The 22,500-nt window shown below is 37.9% G+C and overlaps 1 protein-coding gene across 1 annotated transcript in view; it reads left to right on the top strand.

Moving 5' to 3' along the window:
• The first annotated feature begins 12,671 nt into the window (after positions 1–12,671).
• LOC137622578 (chromo domain-containing protein cec-1-like) overlaps positions 12,672–22,500 on the top strand; it is a 29,752-nt gene continuing 19,923 nt past the window's right edge. The window contains exon 1 of the mRNA XM_068353184.1: positions 12,672–12,800. Within this exon, the coding sequence (XP_068209285.1) occupies positions 12,672–12,800 (129 nt within the window). The remainder of the gene's footprint in view (positions 12,801–22,500) is intronic.

Raw genomic sequence — 22,500 nt, 5'->3', positions numbered from 1 at the left:
AACCCTAATCCCAGAATCATATGAAAATATTGACATTTCTTTGGTTCAAACATTAGCAAGACCACCACAACTTTCTCAATATTTTGGTATCGAAAAAACTCCAATCCCAGCAAAGGGTTCTGGTGGCCTGTTGGTAGAGCCCTCACCTGTTGATTGCCAGACTGAGGTTCGAGACCCGCTCAAGCTCGTTAGTTCCTTTGGTCGGAGCCTATAGGTCTATCTTTTGCGAGTCATCAGCAGCCATTGCCTAAACCTCCTTGGTCCTAGCTTGGGTGGAGAGGGGCTTATGCACTGATCATATGTATACATGGTCAGTCTCTAGGGCATTGTCTTGCTTGATGAGGCAATGTCACACACACACACACATATATATATATATATATATATATATATATATATATATATATATATATATTTATGTATACACACACATATATATATATATATATATATATATATATATATATATATATATATATATATATATATATATATATATATATATATATATATATTTATGTATACACACACACATATATATATATATATATATATATATATATATATATATATATAGTTATATTATTACTAGCCAAGCTACAACCATAGTTAGAAAACCAAGATGCTATATGCCGAAGGGCTACAACAGGAAAAATAGCCCTGTGAGGATAGGAAATAAATAAACGATATAAGAAATAATGAAAAATTATATAAAATATTTAATAAAACATTAACAACATTAAAACACATAATTAACATATTGACTATAAAAAGACTAACGTCAGCCTGTTCAACATAAAAACATTTGCTGCAAGTTTGAACTTTTGAAGTTCTACTGATGCAACTATCCAATTAGGAAGACCATTCCACAACTTTGTCACAGTTGGAGTAAAACTTCTAGAATACTGTGTAGTACTAAGCCTCATGATGGAGAACTCCTGATTATAGAGTTAACTGCCAGCATAGTATTACGAACAGGATGGAATTGTCCAGAAGATCTGAATGTAAAGGATGGTAAGAATTACGAAAAAATCTTATGCAACATACATAATGAACTAATTGAACGACGGTGCCAGATATTAGTATCTAGATCAGGAATAAGAAATTTAATAGACCGTAAGTTCCTGTCCAACAAATAACGATGAGAATCAGCAGTTGAAGACCAGACAGGGGAACAATACTCGAAACAAGGTAGAATAAAAGAATCCAAACAATTCTTTAGAACAGATTGATCACAAAATATCCTAAAAGACTTTATCAATAGGCAAATTTGCTGTCGAGAATCACACCTAAAATTTTAAAAGAGTCATACAAAGTTAAAGAAACATTATCAATGTTGAGATCCGGATGTTGAGGAGCCACTGTCCTTGACCTACTTACAATTATACTTTAAGTTTTATTAAGATTCAACTTCATATCCCATAATTTGCACATTGCACGAATTTTAGCTAGATCTCCATTAAGTGATTCAGCAACCCCAGATCTACATTGAGGAGCTGGAATTGATCCAAAGAGAGTAGCATCATCTGCATATGTAGCAACCTTGTTTTCTATGCCAAACCACATGTCATGTGTACATAGTATGAGAAGTAATGGGCCAAGAACACTACCCTGTGGAACACCAGATATCACTTTCATATACTCACTATGGTGCCCATCAACAACAACCCTTTGAGATCTCTTACTTAAAAATTCAATAATATTTCTAAGAAACGACCCACCCACTACCAACTGTTTGAGTTTAACAACAATGACCTCATAATTAACAGGGTCAAAGGCAGCACTAAAATTAAGGTCAATCATACGAACCTTCTGACAACAATCAATGGATTTCTGTACAGCATTGGAGATTGTATGTATGTGTTGGTATGTATGTATGTATGTATGTGTATATATATATACACACACACACACACACACATATATATATATATATATATATATATATACATATATATATATATACACATATTAATATATTATATATACACAAACACCCCACACACACAAACACACACCCACACCCACACACACACACACACACACACATATATATATATATATATATATATATATATATATATATATATATATATCATTACTAATCTTAAATCTTTTATAACTTATATTCGTAAATTCCAGTTGAAGGCGATATAATTAGCTAACATTGTTACCAAATAATTCAATTATATCAACTAAATTTATTTAGAAAGTTATTTTTTTCGGAACATAAAAGCTCAGAATTAATGCGCTCAAGCTTAACTACTGGTGCATAATTGTTATCAAAAGCTGAACCGAGTCTACTTTAGCTAGTAACGTAAATCTAATTCAAGAAAACATATGTAATATATTTTTGACATATTAAGTGTTATTTAAGAAAAGAAAGATCCCTGTCGAATGAGCTGATAGTGAATTGATGAATTACTTAATACAGTAACTTTTTTTTATAAAGCATAAAGTACAACATGGCCTGCCATGAAATAACAGGTTTGAAGTAAACAATCTAGAATAGCCTCCGTAAGCTTTTTATACAAAAATAAAAAATGATGTACGATACTGCTAGGGTGCCATAGCCCAGCCTCCCTAGTGATCCAACACAAATAAAGTTTCAAAGAAGACTAACATGAAATCACGTATTCAGTTTTACGCAAATGATACCCTAGCATAGAAATGTTGATAATAGTTCGCTATTTCATATAGAATTCCATATACAGAGCGTTTAAGAATCATTTCTTATTTACAGATATGAAATATAAAACATCAACTCTGGGGGGCTGTTGTCGCTGAATATGTCTGTCTGTTTGTCTGTCTCAAATCTATAACTTGTCATTCACTCCTTATCCAACATGTAATGGTCTCTCTCTCTCTCTCTCTCTCTCTCTCTCTCTCTCTCTCTCTCTCTCTCTCTCTCTCTCTCTCTCTCTCTCTCTCAGTAATGGAATAGTATGCATCAGGTTCCTTCTCTTTTGAAACGAGAAAATATCTAATAGATTTAAAAGTCTTTATAAAATAGAACTGTTTTCTCGGAGCTCCTTAAAATACTAGTATGCAAACATACCAATATCCCTCTTACTTTAATTCCTACATGGAAATATGAACAATCCTTCTTCCTCAACATGTCTCCCTTAGGAGTATTTGAAACTCCACTCGGTTATAACTTTCTGGTAAATCATGGAGTCGAAATATTTTCATTTGGATAATACTTCTGTAAGACGCCTCCCAACAAATGGCTCTTTAAAGGTTTAAATGCCGCTCATGAATGGCAGAGGCAAGGGACAGTGATATTGCCCTATAAAGCAGGACAATGCCCTAGAGACTGACCATATTTTAATATGATCAGCTCCCAAACCCCATCTCCACCCAAGCTAGGACCAAAGAGGGCCAGGCAATGGTTGCTAATGACTCAGCAGATAGACCTATAGGCTCTCACAAACGCCCCTTCCTTAGCTCACAAGGATGGTGAGGTTTCAGCGTTCAAAGAAACTAACGAGTTTGAGCAGGAATCGAACCCCCGGTTGGCATTTACCTGTCAGAGACGTTACCACATCGCTAACTTTCACCAACATCTGGTCATTAATCTTTCCTTTGGGCTTAGAAGAATAATTTTATATCCATGATATTTGTTGTTAATTTAGTATAGTGTGAGACACAGTATAAACATGTCTTAATACGTCCGCTTCTTCCCCTGTCTCTTCTTACTTTACTTTGGTCTTCCTTGAATTTCATGAAATTTTCTTCCTTCGTTTATCAGTGTAAATGTTGATCTTTCTCTTGAACCGACCTTTCCCTCTGACTCTTCAAGATTGGATCAGGAGGAATTAGGAAAGGTAGTCAAACACTCAAATAATACAACATTCTCATAACTTTCTATATATAAAAGAATGACATGATTGCATACGTAAATTACTTATCTATCTATCTATCTATCTATCTATTATATATATATATATATATATATATATATATATATATATATATATATACATATGTAGATATACATTATATATACAATACACATACACACAATTATATATTCACATATATATATATATATATATATATATATATATATATATATATATATATATATATATATACTTGAACGAATAAAGATCAGAAGAGAGAGAGAGAGAGAGAGAGAGAGAGAGAGAGAGAGAGAGAGAGAGAGAGAGAGAGAGATGTCTCTCTCCTTTCCTTCTGTTTATAATCAAATCATCTATATTGACCTCACTCTCCACTCCATCCCACCCAAGCAATTCTGAATTGTTCCTATTCAACTCGGGATGACTCTTAATACTTCAACCCTGATTTCGAGAGAGAAAGAGAGAGAGAGAGAGAGAGAGAGAGAGAGAGAGAGAGAGAGAGAGAGAGAGAGAGAGAGAGAGAGAGAGTATCTTTCATGTTTTAAAGGTTTGAAGGCGAGGGATAGTGACAATGCCCTAGCAGGCAATGCCTTATAGACTGATATTGTATACATATGATCAACGCCCAAGCCCCTTTCCATCCAAGTTAGGATCAGGTAGGGCCAGGGAATGGCTGCTGATGACTGAGTAGGTAGACCTATAGACTTCCCTCAAACCCAATTCCCTAGTGTGATGGGCCGAGAGAAGGTTGTGACTCAAAGTCAGGATGAAAACAACTGAGTGAGTTTATCATAGAACACTCTCCTTTATATACAAAAGCTCAATGCAACAGGAAATTTCATGTACAAAATCAATACCGTTAATGGTGAGAAAAACAGGCATGTTTATTCAGGTTCTTCTTAGTGTGAGGGAAGAGCGAAGATACAAGCATAATATATACACAAAATGAAAAAGTCATTACTATGTACGGTCGTGTGACACACGGTTGGTACATGGCTCCCCCCCTAAAAATGACATACTGTACATGTTAAATAGGGCGCCCTGATCTAGAGAGGCGAACTGTAGGCGGGTCATCTGGCACGAGATAAGCAGGTTTTAGACGATCAATGGATACCCAGCCTTCTATGCCACGAATGTTTAGTAGGAATGCTTTCGGACTGCGACGAATCACAAGGAAAGGGCCCGTGTAAGGGGGCGTTAGCGGTGGCTTGCTAGTGTCGTTGCACAGGAAGACATGCGTGGCAAGTCTGTCGGTATGTGATGCTTCGCTGGGGGCTTGTAAGTATGGCGGCATGGAGTAAATTTTCCCACGACGTGACGTATGTGCTGGAGATCGTCGGAGGAGAGATTGTAGAAGGAAAAAATTCGGCAGGGACGACCAATGGGTCTCCATACACCATTTCAGCTGCAGAGACGTCGAGAGCATCTTCAGGAGTGGTCCTTAGTCCCAGGAGGACCCAGGGAAGCTGAGTAAACCAGTTGGAATCCTTGCAGCGGGAATCAAAGCTGCTTTGAGGGTGCGATGAAAACGTTCAACCATTCCATTGGCAGCGGGGTTGTAGGCAGTTGTCTGATGTAGGGTGATGCCCAGGAGATTCGCTAATGATGTCCACAATTAAGAGGTGAAAGTGGTACCCCTGTCAGAAGTAATATGATCAGGGATACCAAATCTTGCAATCCATCCTGAGAGTAAGGCAGATGTACATAAGGCAGACGTTGCAGTTCAGTTTCCATGGGAATGGCTTCAGGCCAACGAATGGAGCGGTCGATGACGGTAAACATGTAACGATGACCTTGTGATGTGGGTAGGGGGCCTACAACGTTGACGTGAATGTGTGCGAAACGACGCTGAGGTTGAGGAAAGGTGCCCACTCCTGAATTCGTGTGTCGATGTTCTTTGGAAGTTTGGCAAGAAGTACAGGCGCAGACCCAATCCTTAGCATCCTTAGAAATGCCGTGCCAAATGAACTTCGTCTTCAGCAGCTGTGCAGTAGAACGGCACGAGGGATGTGAAAGGCCGTGAATGAAATCAAACACCTGTCGTCGCATGGGAGCAGGAATCCAAGGTCGCGGTCTACCAGTACTGACGTCACAGAGGAGGGTGGTGTTGGAGTCTTCGAGGGGGAAGTCTTCCCAACAGAGGGACGTGCAGTATGTCCTACATGCTTGATACTCTGGATCCTGTCGTTGGGCTTCAGCCAGGGCGTTGTAATCCAATCCCAGTTGAATGGCAGCCAACGTATTTCTAGACAGGGCATCGGCAACGGGATTCATTTTCCCAGGGACGTATTGAAGGGTGCAATTGTATTCAGCCACGGCGGAGAGATGTCGGCATTGACGGGCGCACCAGGCGTCAGACTGTCGAGTGAAGGCGTGCACCAGAGGCATGTGGTCTGTGCGAATGACGAAGGGTGTACCTTCTAAGAAATGGCGAAAGTGACGGACAGCCAAGTGCACCGCCAGCAATTCGCGATCGAAGGTCGAATAACCCGATTCTGCCTTGGACAGTTTTCTGCTGAAGAAGGCCAATGGGCGGGGCGAGCCGTTGACCACCTGCTCGAGTACTGCACCAATAGCGACGTTGCTGGCATCGGTGGAGAGAAGGAGAGGGGCATGTGGGATAGGAAAAGTGAGAGCCGCAGTGGTTGATAGGGCCTTCTTTGCATTGCAGAAGGCCACTTCTTGAAGGGGACCCCAATTCAGGTCCTTTGGCTTGCCCTTGAGGGAGGCGTAGAGGGGAGCAACAGTGGCGGCAATGACTGGCAGAAAACGGTGATAATAGGAGCGAGTCGACATCCGGGGTCACCAATGTGACGGGCCGAGTGAATGCTGTGACTCAAAGACAGGATAAAATCAACTAAGTGAGTTTATTATAGAACACTCTCCTTTATATACAAAAGCTAAATGCAACAGGAAATTTCATGTTCAAAATCGACACCGTTAATGGTGAGAAAAACTGGCATGTTTATTCAGGTTCTTTTTAGTGCGAGGGAAGAGCGAAGATACAAGCATAATATATACACAAAATGAAAAAGTCATTACTATGTACGATCGTGTGACACACGGTTGGTACACTAGCTCACGGGTGGGAGGTTGCAGTCAAGGCAAGAAACTATCGAGTTTGAATGGGCCTCTATCTCCTATCCAGCAGAACACATAGCAGGGATGCTTCCAATAGGGCACCACAACCCCAATGTTTGGATATCAACACTTTTCTCATTACATCCTTGAATTCTGAGATCAACACTAGGCTGCTTATCTTCTATCATACTTTTCCTTTTCAAGTCATGTCTCATTTAGGCATGTACTTATGCTTTTTAAGTATGTCTCATTTAGGCATGTGCTTATGCTGGCCTAAGGCTTAGGTTTAAAGTCTTGAATGGCCGCTCATGAATGGCAGAGGCAAGGGACAGTGACATTGCCCTATCGATGAGGTCTATGCCCTAGAGACTGTCCACATAAACATGTTCTTATGCTGGCCTAAGGCTTAGGTTTAAAGTCTTTAAAGGCCGCTCATGAATGGCAGAAGCAAGGGACAGTGACATTGCCCTATCGATCAGGTCTATGCCCTAAACTCCTAGAGACTGTCCATATAAACATGATCATTGCCCATGTCACCTCCCTACCCAAGCTAGGACCAAGGAGGGCCAAGCAATGGCTGCTGATGACTCATAGACCTATAGGCTCCCCCAAACTCCCCACCTTAAGTTCAAAACGATGATGAGGTTGCAGCGACCACAGAAACTAATGAGTTTGAGCGGGACTCGAACCCCAGTCTGGCGTTCACCAGTCCGGGACGTTACCACATCGGCCACAACAACCCCAATATAATCTTATGTATATTATCTCCTCATCCAATTATTCAGATATTACTCATTTATTTAGCATTAAACTTTTGTTAGATATACAATAATCTCCGGTAACCATATTTTTATACAAAATTGAATCGCAGAAGTAATTCTAAAAAATGCTTCACACTCGGGGACATACACATCCTACCCAGAGGTTAACGACTGTTCTTCTCCCAAGTAGCTATGTAACACCCACGAGGCTACCACTTCTCACGTCATTCTTTAATTACAATATCTCCTTTGATCTTACATGGCTTAGGATTTCTCACAATATTTCTTCACTCTCGGTTCTTCATGTTCTCTTTTCTTTTTAATCTCAATGAAAGGTCAAACTTTTTTTTCTGGTTTACCCACCTTTTTTCCATTTTTCCGTTTTTCGTGTTTTAATCTCTTTGCCCTCCTTACATATTTTTCGTATCTTTCTTCTTTTACATTCTGTCCTTCTGTTCTTTTCCATTTCTTTTTTCTTATTTTTCCTATTCCATTTGATTATCTTTCTAGTTTTATTCTTTATTTTGTCATTTTTGCTCGACCCCCAGGCTCTAAACTTGATGAATGAGTGGGAAGGGGGTGAGGGGGGGGGGTTATTGGCTATATCCCCCCAATACTAACTCCTCCCTCTCCTACTACCATTCGGCCTCATTAGTTCATAACAATGACAATCGATAGAGAAACCTAAGATTGATTAATTGATTGATTGGGTCTATTTTGTCGAATGGCGTCGCGACTACAGTGGCTGTTGAATCCGAGAAGTAGTCTAATGAGAGAGAGAGAGAGAGAGAGAGAGAGAGAGAGAGAGAGAGAGAGAGAGAGAGAGAGAGAGAGAGAGAGAGGTTGGGTTAATGGATTCAGTAGACTGACGTCACATTCACATCAATTATCAACTTTAGAATCTAATTGAGAGAGAGAGAGAGAGAGAGAGAGAGAGAGAGAGAGAGAGAGAGAGAGAGAGAGAGAGAGAATTGATCAAATAGCTTCTATAGGCTAACGTGAAATAAGATTATCAACTTTTGAAACTAAACAAGAGAGATAGAGAGAGAGAGAGAGAGAGAGAGAGAGAGAGAGAGAGAGAGTGAGAGAGAGAGAGAGAGATTCCTATACGGAAATTAGCCCACAACAAATAACTCAAAACAGGCTTCAACTTCTCAAAGTTGAAGTAAAAAAAGATATTCATACTATATTTCTTTCACGGTTTTCCCTAGGTTCCTCTATATTTATTTTCGACAAAAATCAGCAAATTTATCCAATATTGCCAGAGGACACATTTTCTGGCAGTTCCTGGCATCTTAACCCGGAAGTTTCCACCAAATAGCCAACGCCTTTAATTTAGTATGAGCACAATCAAGGCTTTTGTTTGTTCATTACAGTGATTGCTGGCATACGCCAACTGGACTTCCATGACTTCCAGTAGTTTTGGCTCATTTGAAATGCTAGTTTACGTAGATCAATCAAACAGTTATTGGCTAACTCGTCTAAAGTTTGGCGGGAAAATGCTAATAGTTTCTAGACAGTAAATAAACTCGCTTGCATACATCCGTAACCTTAATTAGCCCAAACATTGTGCAGTGTCTAACAGTCTTCATTTAACTTTACTGGGTTCTACACAATATCTCTTTTAGTATCCTTGTTCTTGGATAGTCCATTATTGTTGTGAAAAAATTCTTGGCATATATGACAGGAAAATATGATGGTAAAATCATTTCCTAAGGCGATTCCATTGTTGCTGAATAACAGTTGATCAATCATTCTTACAGACCTTGTGAAATAGATAGATACTGAAATGAAGTTACTAATGGTAACCACGATTTTTTGCTGGATGTATTATGTATAGGGAAAGTGTTTCATACACGCTCATACACTGTAATCCTATTGCTTTTTTTTATCTCTCGCTCTCTACCACATAAATAATAGAAAAACCTGTTTAAGCTCGCCATCGCACGGTTCACATTGTTTGAATATTTGGGCCATTGTTGCCCTTAACTTTTGTCTATAAGCTTGTTATCTTGTTGAATAAAGTCAACAACATTAACCTCGCCTCTATGTTAGTACCTAGAAGCTACCTCACAATAACTGGTGACTGCAACAGAAGCAGCTCTACACTGCCCTTTTACCCACTGTGGCGCCCAACCCTTTTTACAATGCCGCCCACAGATTGATTGATTGATTGATTTGAGGTTTTCTGGCATTCTAAAGCCACCCACAGACCCTGACTCTTTTAATTATTTTGCATCGATGAAACTAAAACCCTTCGCCAGCAGAGAAGCGTTCGCCTGGTTCCAGGACACCAAAGTTCAGTTTCACATCAAGCAGCAAAGAAGAGTATGTACTGACGGTGATCCACAAGGACTCTTTCCCCAAAATCTCCAATTAGCTTTGCATCCATGAGGAAAAACCCAATAGCATATGATGCTCTCAAAACATACCTCCTAGAGCAGTAATCAACATTGCCAGCCACCCATACACCCAATTTTTTTAGCTCTTTCAACAACTGTTTATGGGACCAAAAGGCTTCGCCTGCCCTAAGGGAAATGACCAATATCACTCAACTGCAACCTACCCCTGCGGCTCTCCTCGAAAAGTGAATCTAATTGATGTCCTTTGGGTACAATGCCTAAAGTCGATGCCCTTATGGGCAGCCACTTCACCATCTTCAAGACCTCCATAAAAGCCTCCACTCCTGATGAAGAGAACAACTATTCAACACCAACCAAAGCTGACATAAATGCAGTAAGACAGAGATGCCCAACCCGTGACATGCCGGAGCAGCAACAAAGCCACCAACAACCCACATACGCCACCCCTCACACACCGACCAACGACCTCTACAGCCACTTCTTGAGGCCCATCAGCTGAGTTCTGCAACTACCACTCCAGATTCGGGGCTGCTGTGAAGAAATGTGTGGACGGTGACCAAAAACTTGTGCGTACGCCCTCACTAGTGGTAGCAGCCTCCCATGTAACTAATGTTTTCTTTTTACACAATGAAGGAATAGGGGTGCAGTTTTTGGATGATGATGGTGCTTGCTGTTCCCTTCTACCAATGTCACTCTCCCAGACACAGCATAGTCATTCTAAGTCTGTTGACATTAGCCTAGTAGCGGCCAACGGATCTGAAATCCCCACTCGCAGGTATGAGACACTCACACTATCATTTGGGAGTGCCAAATACTATTGGAAATTGCTTGTTGCCAATGAGTCATTGCCACTGCTCACTGCAAATTTCCTCGCCCATTCCCACCTCCTGGTTTATTTGGAACATCGTCGTTTAGTCAACGCAGATTAATACTCGTTAGGACAACTTCAACCAACCGCTCCTACCTCACACTCCACATCAGCCCACATCCGGAGGATTAAGCACAACTCCTCACATCGTACCTGGAAGTACTCCATCCCGAACTTCACCAGATGCCCATGGTTCCGATCAAACATGGCATTTATCACCATATCAAGACAACAGGGCTCCAATGTTTGGCAGATTCAGGCATCTGGCCCTAAATCCTTTGGCGCCACTAAACAAACGTTCGCCATAATGGAAGAAATGGGTCTTTGCCAAAAGGCCTCACGCCCAAGGTTATCATCCTTACACACAGTCCTGAAAAATAATGCCTCCCTACACCCTTGTAGGGACTACAGGTGTCTTGAACATGCATACAGAACCGAATCACTACCCCCTCCCCAACATAACCGACGTTCCCTCCTACTTACACAAAGTGAAGGTGTCATCAGGTGCCTATAAACCCAGAAGACACCCCAAGACTGCCATCACCACCCCAATCGATACATACACATTCAATAACTCCTGTTTTGGCTTTCATTAATACTGGCCCACTTTTCAACGCCCCATAGATGACATCTTAAGGGACCTCCCCTTCTGTGGGTGTTATGTTCACGACATATTTGTGTTCTCTTCCTCCAAAGAGGAACACCTCCACCACCTATTCATCATTCTCGACTGCCTACAACAGAATGGATTTGTAGTCCGGTCCAACAAGTGTACCTTTGACGCCAACAAAGTATTGTTCTTAGGGCACCGCATCACTCCTGAAGGTGTCCACCCTCTCCCTGAGAAGGTATCAGCTGTTCAGAACTTCCCCATGCCTTCGACTGGCAAAGCACTGTAAGAATTCTTGGGTATAATAAAGTATTATAACCTGTCCCTGCCAATCCCCGCTACCACTCTTGCCCCCCTCTATGCATCCCTCGAGAGCAAGCCAAAACACCTGCAGTGGGGTCCCCTTTTGCAATGCAAAGAATGCCCTGTCATCTGCTGTTGCCCTCGCTTTTCCCATGCCACATGCCCCTTTCCTTCTCTTCACCGATGCCAGCGATGTCCCAATTGGTGCAGTGCTCGAGCAGGTGGTCAAGGGCTTGCCCCAGCCATTGGACTTCTTCAGTAGAAAACTGACAAAGGCGGATTTCGACTACTTTACCCTCGACCGCGAATCACTGGCAGTGCATTTGGCTGTCCGTCACTTTTGCCACTTCTTGAAAGGTACGCCCTTCATCATACAGATTGACCCCATGCCTCTGGTGCACGCCTTCACTCAACAGTCTGATGCCTGGTGCGCCCGCCAACACTGACGTCTCTCTACTGCAGCTGAGTACAACTGCAATCTTCAAAAGTCTCTAGAAAAATTGATACCGCTGCTGATGCCCTGTCAAGAAACACATTAGCTGCTATTCACCTGGGATTGGATTACAATACCTTGGCAGAATCCCAACGAAAAAATCCAGAGTACCAAGCAAGCAGGACATCCTGCATATCCCTCCGTTGGGAAGACATTCCTCTCAACAACTCACACGCCACCCTCTTCTGTGATGTCAGTACTGGTAAGCCATGACCATGGATACCTGTCCCCATGCACCGAGACAGGTGTTTGATTTCATTCATGGCCTTTCCCATCCCTCACACCAATCTACTGCAAAAGTACTGAAGTTCATTTGGCTTGGCATTACTATGGATGCTAAGGATTGGTTCCTCGCCTGTACGTCATACCAAACTCCAATAGTACATCGACAAATGGATTCAGGAGTGAGCACTTTTCCTGAACCTCAGCATCGTTTTGCCCACATTCACGTTGATGTAGTAGGTCCCCTACCCACATCATAAGGACACCGTTACCTGTTTACCATCAATAACTACTCCACTCGTTGGCCTGAAGCCAGCCCCATGTAAACTCCAATGTCTGCCTCATGTACAACTACCTTACCCTATGGGGAGGATAGCAAGATTTGGTATCCCCCAGCATATTACTTCTGACAGGGGTAACAGTTTCACCTCCTAATTTATAACATCATTACCGAATCTTCTGGGCATCACTTTACACCAGACAGCCACCTACAGCCCTGCATCAAACGGAATGGTTGAACGTTTTCGTCACATCCTCAAAACGCTTTGATGTCTCACTGCAATAACTCTAATTAATCTATCCAGCTTCCCTGGGTCCTCTTGGGACTATGGACCATTCCTAAGTACCATCTGGATGTTTCAGCAGCTGAAATGGTATACGATTCTCCATTGATCTCCAAAAACCTGCATATCTCCAGCAAGATAACCAGCCTACACTTCTCCTTTCTAGTTAAGGACGCCCTATTTAGGGAGGAGCCATGTACCACATGTTTCATACACACTCATACGCTGTAATGTTATTCTTTTTTCCTTTTTATCTCTAGCGTTCTCCCACACTGATAATAGAAAAACCTGCTTAAGCTTGCCATATTTCACATTGTTTAAATTTTTGTGCCATTGTCGCCCTCAACTGTTTTTACATAAGATCGTTATCTCGTTGAATAAATTCAATAACATTCAACTCGCCACTCTTTTAGTACCTAACAGCTACCTCGCAACTGTAAAATGATTTTCCGGTAGAAGAGAGGAAGAAAGGAAAGGGAGAGGTTTGATTTTGTGATATGATTAGGATATGTAATGGTTAGCTAAAGGAGAGGCATGAGAAAGGTTTAACTTCAACATTTAATTAGAATGTATAACGATTAGCTTGTAACAAGATTGTATAAAACTGTAGAATAATTCCATCGAGGATAATGAACAGAATAACTATCCATACTAAAACAGATTTTTGATATATCGTAGAATTTAAGATAATATACTGGAAGCGTTGTAAACGTTATAGGTGCTGTCTGAGCAAAGATCTAACAGTAATTTTAGTTTTCAATCAAGGACCCAATAATTTCAACTTTTCAAAGTCATTGAAACAATAAAGAAATGAAAATAAATTCGCAAAAAATAATTTCATACTTACAATACGCAGAGATAAAATTGGAACAATAAGCAAACGTTATGAGTAAATCTAATTTCACAAACCAGAATAGAAATTCGTCAAAGAAAATATTAAAAAATCAAAATTACCATAGTTAAATTAATGGATTGAATTAGAAAAAGGAAACCACCCTAACAAGACTCACATAAAATCCCTGGTCTTGTCTTAATATAATTATTTTTAACATTATCAAGAAACTTTAACCAAATATAGGATAAGGTTTTCTTCTGTTTAACAGTGTTTGAATAAATATCAGGGGTTTTAATAACGCCTTTAGCGTTTTTATTTTCAAGGTATTTTTTTTTACACATTTCAAAATATACTATATGATTTATTCATGTGTTTAGGTAAAATTTTTATAAATGGATAGTAAATGGGAATTTCTAAAATTTTGAGAAATTAAAACTTGGATTTTTTCTTACCTCAAATTTTACCTCACAGAAAATACTTGAATTAATTTCATTGTATATAAATCTATTAATTGTCAATGGATCTCGTACCCCTTTGAATTCTATTACTGGTACCCCTTTAAACTTTATTCAAAACTATGCAGTTTTCTTAAAGATTTCATTGAAAATCGTTGTGATAAAAACTATTTAAAATTTGATAAACCTTTAAAAAACATAACTTCATATATATCACCATACACATAAATAATGTTTCCAACCAAAAGATAAGTGTTCAAAGTCTGTATCTTTAAATCTCTTTGGTACTGTAAGACAATATTATACAATTACACAACTACAAAATAATAGACAATTACTCTGACTGACCTTCGTTTCCATTGAAGACTGCAAAGCACTTACCTGTTTTATAAGAGATATCCCGAGATGGCCCATTCTTCATTTCTTGTATGGGCATCGATGACTTCAGTCTTAAAGTATAGATCAGGGGTTTTCAACTTGGGGGTACTTAGAGAGGTCTGTCAGGTGGTACACTATTTCCAACTGAAAAATAAATTAAGCATATTAGGAATCACTGTATTAAGTTTTCACCAAATTTGAAACATTACTGAAGCTAAAACTGATGTGTCCCATTACAGAAATTAGATGAAAAGGAACAGTTAGGGTTGTGGTGGCCGATGTGGTAACGTCCTTGACTGGTGAACGCCAGATTGGGGTTAGAGTCCCGCTCAAACTCGTTAGTTCCTTTGATCGCTGCAACTCCACTATCCTTGTGAGCTAAGGATGGGGTGTTGGGGTGTTCAGGGGAGAGTATAGGTCTATCTGCTGAGTCATCAGCAGCCATTGCCTGGCCTCCTTGGTTCTAACTATGGTGGAGAGAGGGCTTAGGCACTGTTCATATGTGTATATATGGTCAGTGTCTAAGGCATTATCCTGCTTGATAGGGCAATGTCACTGTCCTTTGCCTCTGCCATTCATCAGCGGCCTTTAAAGTCAGTTACCAGTTTGCACAATCAACACCAGACCTTTAAGTATTCCTTTTTCCTTGGTTAAAACAAAACCTCCTATTAGTCAATACCCTCTTTATACCAAAACAAAACCCTATGTATGTCTCCATCTTTTTAACACAATAGAAACGAAATAATCTGACTACGTAATAATCAGCTTCTAATTTACACAACATAAATAAAGTCCTCTTTAAGTCAGTGAGCTTCTTTATGCAATAAAAACCAAACCTCGTTTTCGTCAGTGTTCCTTATACACGATAGAAACTATACCGTTACTCAGTTAAAAATGTACACAATCTAAACTCAATTCTGTTGGTCAGTTTTCTTTTAATAAAATCGAAACCAAACCTCGTGTTAGTCAGCGTCTATTTTACAGAGACATAACCAAGTTAAGTCACTGACAGCTTTGCACAATAAAAAAAAAATGTAGGGTACAGCGTCCCTTTTACACAACAGAAACAAAGGCCAGTGTAAGTCAGTGTCTATGTTGTACAATACAAAAGTACATTTTCACACATTTGAAACCAGGTGCCCCTTTCCTCAACAGGGCATTTCCAAAAGTTAGCAACATCTGTCATTTAATAGAACGTGAATTAATGATTATATGTTTTAATCAACACGATTTCTTCACTCGTTTCTTCATCTGATCTCTGAGCAGTGGTATTGATGACATTGTTTTTTTTTTTTTTTTACCCCTTATTTCTAGAAGTAACAATGTCTGTTACCAGTATATTCCTAGAGGTAACAGTTTTTATTATCACTTGATTTTTATAAGCAACAGTTTTTGTTACCACTTTACTTCTAAAAGTAACAGCTAATAACCTAGTTAAAGCAACTTGACAGAACATGCATGATCTGAAGAAACTGAACATTTACCTACCTTGGATTTTTTTTCATGAAAGCTAATTTTCTTCAAACTTCACAAATAGCTGTATCATATCTTGCTAACGCGAGGTTTCGTTGTTCGTTTGTAAACACAAATAAAGACTGATCAACTTGATAAACGTTTGTTTTACGACAAACTATTAATTTCTTTAACTATCACAACAAAATAGGCCACTAAGATATCACCCTCATCACGCCACAACACTCCTCGCCAAGACTGTTGTCGTACGTGGGTCAACGTGGCAGAAAAAAAAATGTAATTATAGAATAATAAATCAAAATGACCATACACTGGATACATGGAATAAATTCTCACAGAAGATTTATGTAAGTCTTTTTGCCTTTCAAAAATGAAATAAAAAAAAAAAAGATGAATGAACCGTATCTAATATAAATGATCTTACGTCTGGCAGTGCTAACTTACGATGAAAAGCCGGGCAAACTGTCACAAAGAAGCAGTTCCAGAAACACCTCATTTCTTAAATAGTTTAATTTCCAAGACCTTATTTAATGTACGTTGTACTTTACCCGGTCAAATAGACTGATATTAAATTAACATAGAAAATAAACAAAAGCACGATCTCTGTATTGAATCTCCGTTGAATATTTCTAATCTGGAACACAGGACCTTTTTAAAAACTATTTCCCAAAAATTGGAACTTAATTCATATTTCAATAAGATTGACGACCATTTGCAGATACTATTTTACTATTAAAGTAAAGCTTGCACAAGTAGTGATGCAACATTAAATCATTAAAAGCTTAATAATAGATTTTTTTTTAAGTTTAAAACATCTCTCTCTCTCTCTCTCTCTCTCTCTCTCTCTCTCTCTCTCTCTCTCTCTCTCTCTCTCTTTCACGTTGCTTCGTCCCCACTCGGCCAGAATTGTAGCATTCCCCAGAGGTGAGAATTGGAGAAGTTGCTTAATTGAAGCACACGACTCCAGGCACTTGCCGGTGTCCCTCTCTTGGTTTCGTCCTTGGCAATGTCATGAAGCTGCTGCCAAGAGAAGTTATTATTCTGTTCAAAAAGAAGTAAAAAGTATAGAAACACATTCACACACACATACACACACACACACACACATATATATATATATATATATATATATATATATATATATATATATATACATAGAGAGAGAGAGAGAGAGAGAGAGAGAGAGAGAGAGAGAGAGAGAGACCCCCATCACCGATCTACAGTGGCCATCGTCCTGATGAAAATGTAGTGTCCTAGAAATGACTGCAATTGTTACTGTTGTGTGTGTATATATATATATATATATATATATATATATATATATATATATATATATATATGGGACGGAGAACATTTGGTAACTAAAATGAGATTGTGGAAAGTAAAATTTCACTTTCTCTAAAACTCAAAAGTACTTCATGAGATGGTCCTATAGGTAGTAACTTATGCATCAGAAACTTGGAGTCTTACCAAAACCTCAGAGCATAAGCGGGTTACATCTCAGAAAGCCATGGAGAGTATAATGATGAAAATAACACCAAGAGACAGAAAAAGAGCAACATGGATTCGAGAGCAGACTTAAGTAGGGGAAATTCTAACGACATGTAAGAAAAATAAATGGACATGTGCAGGACATATAATTCCACATCTAGGACACATGGCGCCATCTATTGCCTACCTAGCTACATCGAGCATTCATTTGAATTCTGTACTATTATCATCAATATCTAAGCTACAACCCTAGAGGGTGTGGTGGCCGATGTGGTAACGTCCCTGTCTGGTGAAGGCCAGACTGGTGTAGAGTCCCTCTAAAATTCGTTAGTTCCTTTGGTTGCTGCAACCTCACCATCCTTGTGAGCAAAGGATGTGGGGGTTTCGGGGAGCCTAAAGTCACCAGCAACTATTGCCTGACCCTCCTTGGTCCTAGCTTGGGTGGAGAGAGGGCTTGGGCGCTGATCGTATGTATATATGGTTACTCACTAGGGCATTGTCCTGCTCGATAGGGCGATGTCACTGTTCCTGTCCTCTGCCATTCATGAACGGCCTTTAAACATTTTTGTTTTAAAGCAAGATGCTTTAAGCCAAAGGGCTCCGACAGGGAAAAGACTAGAATAGATATTTTCGATTTTCTTTTAAAAGCTTTTTTTCCTTTGGATTCACATCCAGTTTCAATCAATCAAGATTTATTTTGACATCGATATTCCATTTTTGTTTAACATATTTGAACAATATTGGTTTTGCAAATCTTTCTTTTTTGGATTCTAATGTTCTAATCAATCAGGATTTTTCTATTTTTTTCTGCTATTGGTATTTCATTTTTTATTTTTTGGATTTAGTACTCGAATGATTATAAATTTTAAAAATCCCTCTTCTTCATTTCATATTCCAATCAGCCAAGCTTACCCCTGAAAAAGATATTTCATTTTTTTATGAAAATTTTCAAATAATTTTCTTTTTTTTTAATTTTTCTTCTTTATATTTATTTCCAGCTCCAATATATTCAGATTTTTCTTAGAAACGGTATTCAAAGACTCTAGAATTAACCGCTCCCCCCCCCCGGCCACAAAGACCCTAACTGTTGTTACGCCAGAGAACACACAATCAACTAGAGGGGCACTCAGCAGAGTGCAGACCTCCCTTGCGGCAGCTTATTTCTTGACCTTTAGCTCGACCTTCACCGTGACCCGTGACCTTAGCATGTATTAATTGACGTGGATTTTCATACACTCAAATATGAAACAAGTTTGAAGTCTTTGTGAAAACGATGTACACACTTACGGGTGATTACGTGATTTGGAAATTTTTCTTGACCGTGACCTTGAACTTTGACCTCAAATTTCCAAAATTTAATCATTTCCAGCCTTTTACATAACATTTAATACCTGCAAGTTTCGTTGTTTTACAATTAAATAGTGACCAGGAAGCTGTTTACAAACACACACACACAAACAGGTGGTAAAACATAACCTTCCCCCCAACTTCGTTGGCAGAGGTAATCAATTAGATTTCCTTCTGTTCTTCAGAGCTAAGGTAAATGTTTGAATTTAATCAAAAGAGGTCTTCCTGCGTGTAACCTCCATAGTCTACGGGTAATAAAATCCACATCTGGCGTTATCTCCGTTTACCTTAAGTAACAACCTCGTGATGTTGACTTTCCAACTAGACCCTATTTTATAGGTACACTTTTTGACGGCTTCAATAGCTTTGGTATAGCAGGGATTATACAAATAATGAATAATTGCTGATAACTGCTGATAAAGATAGTATTTACAGCTTTACTTGTTACTACATTAATAATAATAATAATAATAATAATAATAATAATAATAATAATAATAATAATAATAATAATAATAATAACAATAATAATAATAATAATGATAATGATGATGATGATAAGTATTTTACAAATTAAATGATTTGATTACACCAAAATCCTAAAAAGATTTTGTTATGTCACTTGCTGTAATTGCCTTTAAAAGGGCCAGTTTAAAGGCCGCCCATGAATGGCAGAGGCAAGGGACAGTGACATTATTATTATTATTATTATTATTATTATTATTATTACCAAGCCACAACCCTATTTGGAAAAGCAAGATGCTATAAGCCCAAGGGCTCCAACAGGGAAAAATAGCCAGTGAGGAAAGGAAATAAGGGAATAAATATATAATATATATATATATATATATATATAAATATATATATATATATATATATATATAAATAAAATATATATATATATATATATATATTGACATACATACATATATACATACATAAAATATATTTATATACACATATTTTTCTTGTTTCCTTTCCTCACTGGGCTGTATTCCCTGTTGGACCCCCTGGGCTTATAGCATCCTGCTCTTCCAACTAGGGTTGCAGTTTAGCAAGTAATAATAATAATAATAATAATAAAATAATAATAATAATAATAATAATAAGGTTTGGGTAATGAGATACAGGACGTCGTACATGTAATTAGTTAATGCCCATCCGGAAATTTACTTTCATGGGTCAGAACCTCTCTCTCTCTCTCTCTCTCTCTCTCTCTCTCTCTCTCTCTCTCTCTCTCTCTCTCTCTCTCTCTCTCTCTCTGTATATATATATATATATATATATATATATATAAAAAAACCCGGGTACTGTATATAATATATACATATTTACATACATACATACATGCATGCATAAATAAAATATTTATATATACATTTGTATATATATATGTCTGTATATATATATATATATATATATATATATATATATATATATATATATACACAAACACACACACACACACACACACACACACATATATATATATATATATATATATATATATATATATATATATATATATATATATATACATAAACATTATATCATATTTACGCCAAGTTCAAATTTCACCCTAATGATTTCTTGTATCTTCAATCCCATACTAATGAGGAGCTGATGAAGTATCCAACGTACCCCTGAAAACTATAATAATTGTTAGCGCAATGTTTTTATGTTGACTAAATTTGTGAATCTGTGTCATATTACTCGGTGCTGGGACTGAGGAGATCATTCATCCTTGTAATAAGGAGTAGAGGTTAACAGTTTGGATGAAAGGAAGCAGGAACAGAGGTGAAGTTTAAGGTTTAAACATTTGAGGTAACTTAGGGATGAATGGAAACGGGAAATCCTGTAAAAGTAATTATAAACTATAAAAGTAATTCTTACAGTACACCCTTTTAGATGTACTGATGTCACTACCCAATTAAGGGGATATATCATCATCATCACCATCTCCTACTAAGACTATTAACGCAAAGGGCCTCGGTTAGATTTCACCAGTTGTCTCTATCTTGAGCTTTTAAATGAATATTTCTCCTTTCATCACTTCCTAATTCACATTTCATACCCTTCACCCGGGTAGGCCTGGGTCTTCAAACTTTCTTGGTGTCTTGTGAAGCCCAATTGAAAGTTTTGTGAACTAATCTGTCTTTGAGGAGTGCAAAGAACATGCCCAAACCATCTACATCTACTCGGCACCATGATCTCATCCACATATGACACTCGAATAATATCTCTTATAGTTTCATATCTAATCCTGTCCTGCATTTAATTCCCAATGTTCTTCTCTGAGGGCTTTGTGTTTATATATATGCATAAATGTATGTATGTACACACACGCACACACACACACACATATATATATATATATATATATATATATATATATATATATATATATATATATATATATATATATATATATATATATATATACATATACATATTAGTGACTATAAATGGCAAGAAAATATGAAGTACCATATAACGACTGAAAAAATGTAAAATATGATATTTTCAACTAAAATTATTTATAAAGCCCTTAATGTTAGATTTTTCTTAAAAGACTAGAGACAAAAATGATAAAAAATCTTTAGTACTGAAACAAAATCACAGACAGACTGCGGTATCATGCAACGCCTGCAAGAAATGTAAAATGTGAAATATATTTGTGCAATGTAAAGGAAACGTACACCTGGCAACGAAATAATCAGCTCACAAAACATCAGAAAAGATTAAAGGACTCCTTTCCTGTCCTTGTAAATCCAAGAGGGACAAAAAAATCTCTTGTCCATCTTCCATATGGGGAAGCAAATCCTCCGACGGGAGTAAATATGGAATAACCTTTTCAAGTCCGAGACATTCAATATTCTTGAGGGAAAAATGGGTGACAACCATATATATGAGGAAGATCTCTCTGGCAATGAAAGGGTACAGAGTCCTTTCAAAGGATCTTATCGATGGGGATTTTTTATTTTATTTCTAATATATATATATATATATATATATATATATATATATATATTTATATTTATATATATAATATATATATATATATATATATATATATATATATATATATATATATATATATATATAGTATTATCATTATTAAAGGGCAAGAGATTAACCAGCCAACGAGAAAAAAAAAAAAAATATATATATATATATATATATATATACAGTACACGCACACACACATATATATATATATATATATATATATATATATATATATATATATATATATATATATATAAATACATATAAACACAGGACACGCGACCGAAATTAAAAGAGGGACAGACATGGGATGGGGAGCTTTTGGTATAGCGAAATGAGATCATGTAATTCAAAACGCCACTTTCTCTAAAAAGAAAAGTATTTA

This window comes from Palaemon carinicauda, chromosome 29 (assembly GCF_036898095.1).
Source record: "Palaemon carinicauda isolate YSFRI2023 chromosome 29, ASM3689809v2, whole genome shotgun sequence".
NCBI classification, from domain to species: Eukaryota; Metazoa; Arthropoda; class Malacostraca; order Decapoda; family Palaemonidae; genus Palaemon; species Palaemon carinicauda.
The sequence above is the reverse complement of the archived record's forward strand: the minus strand, read 5'-3'. Positions and strand labels throughout refer to the sequence as shown.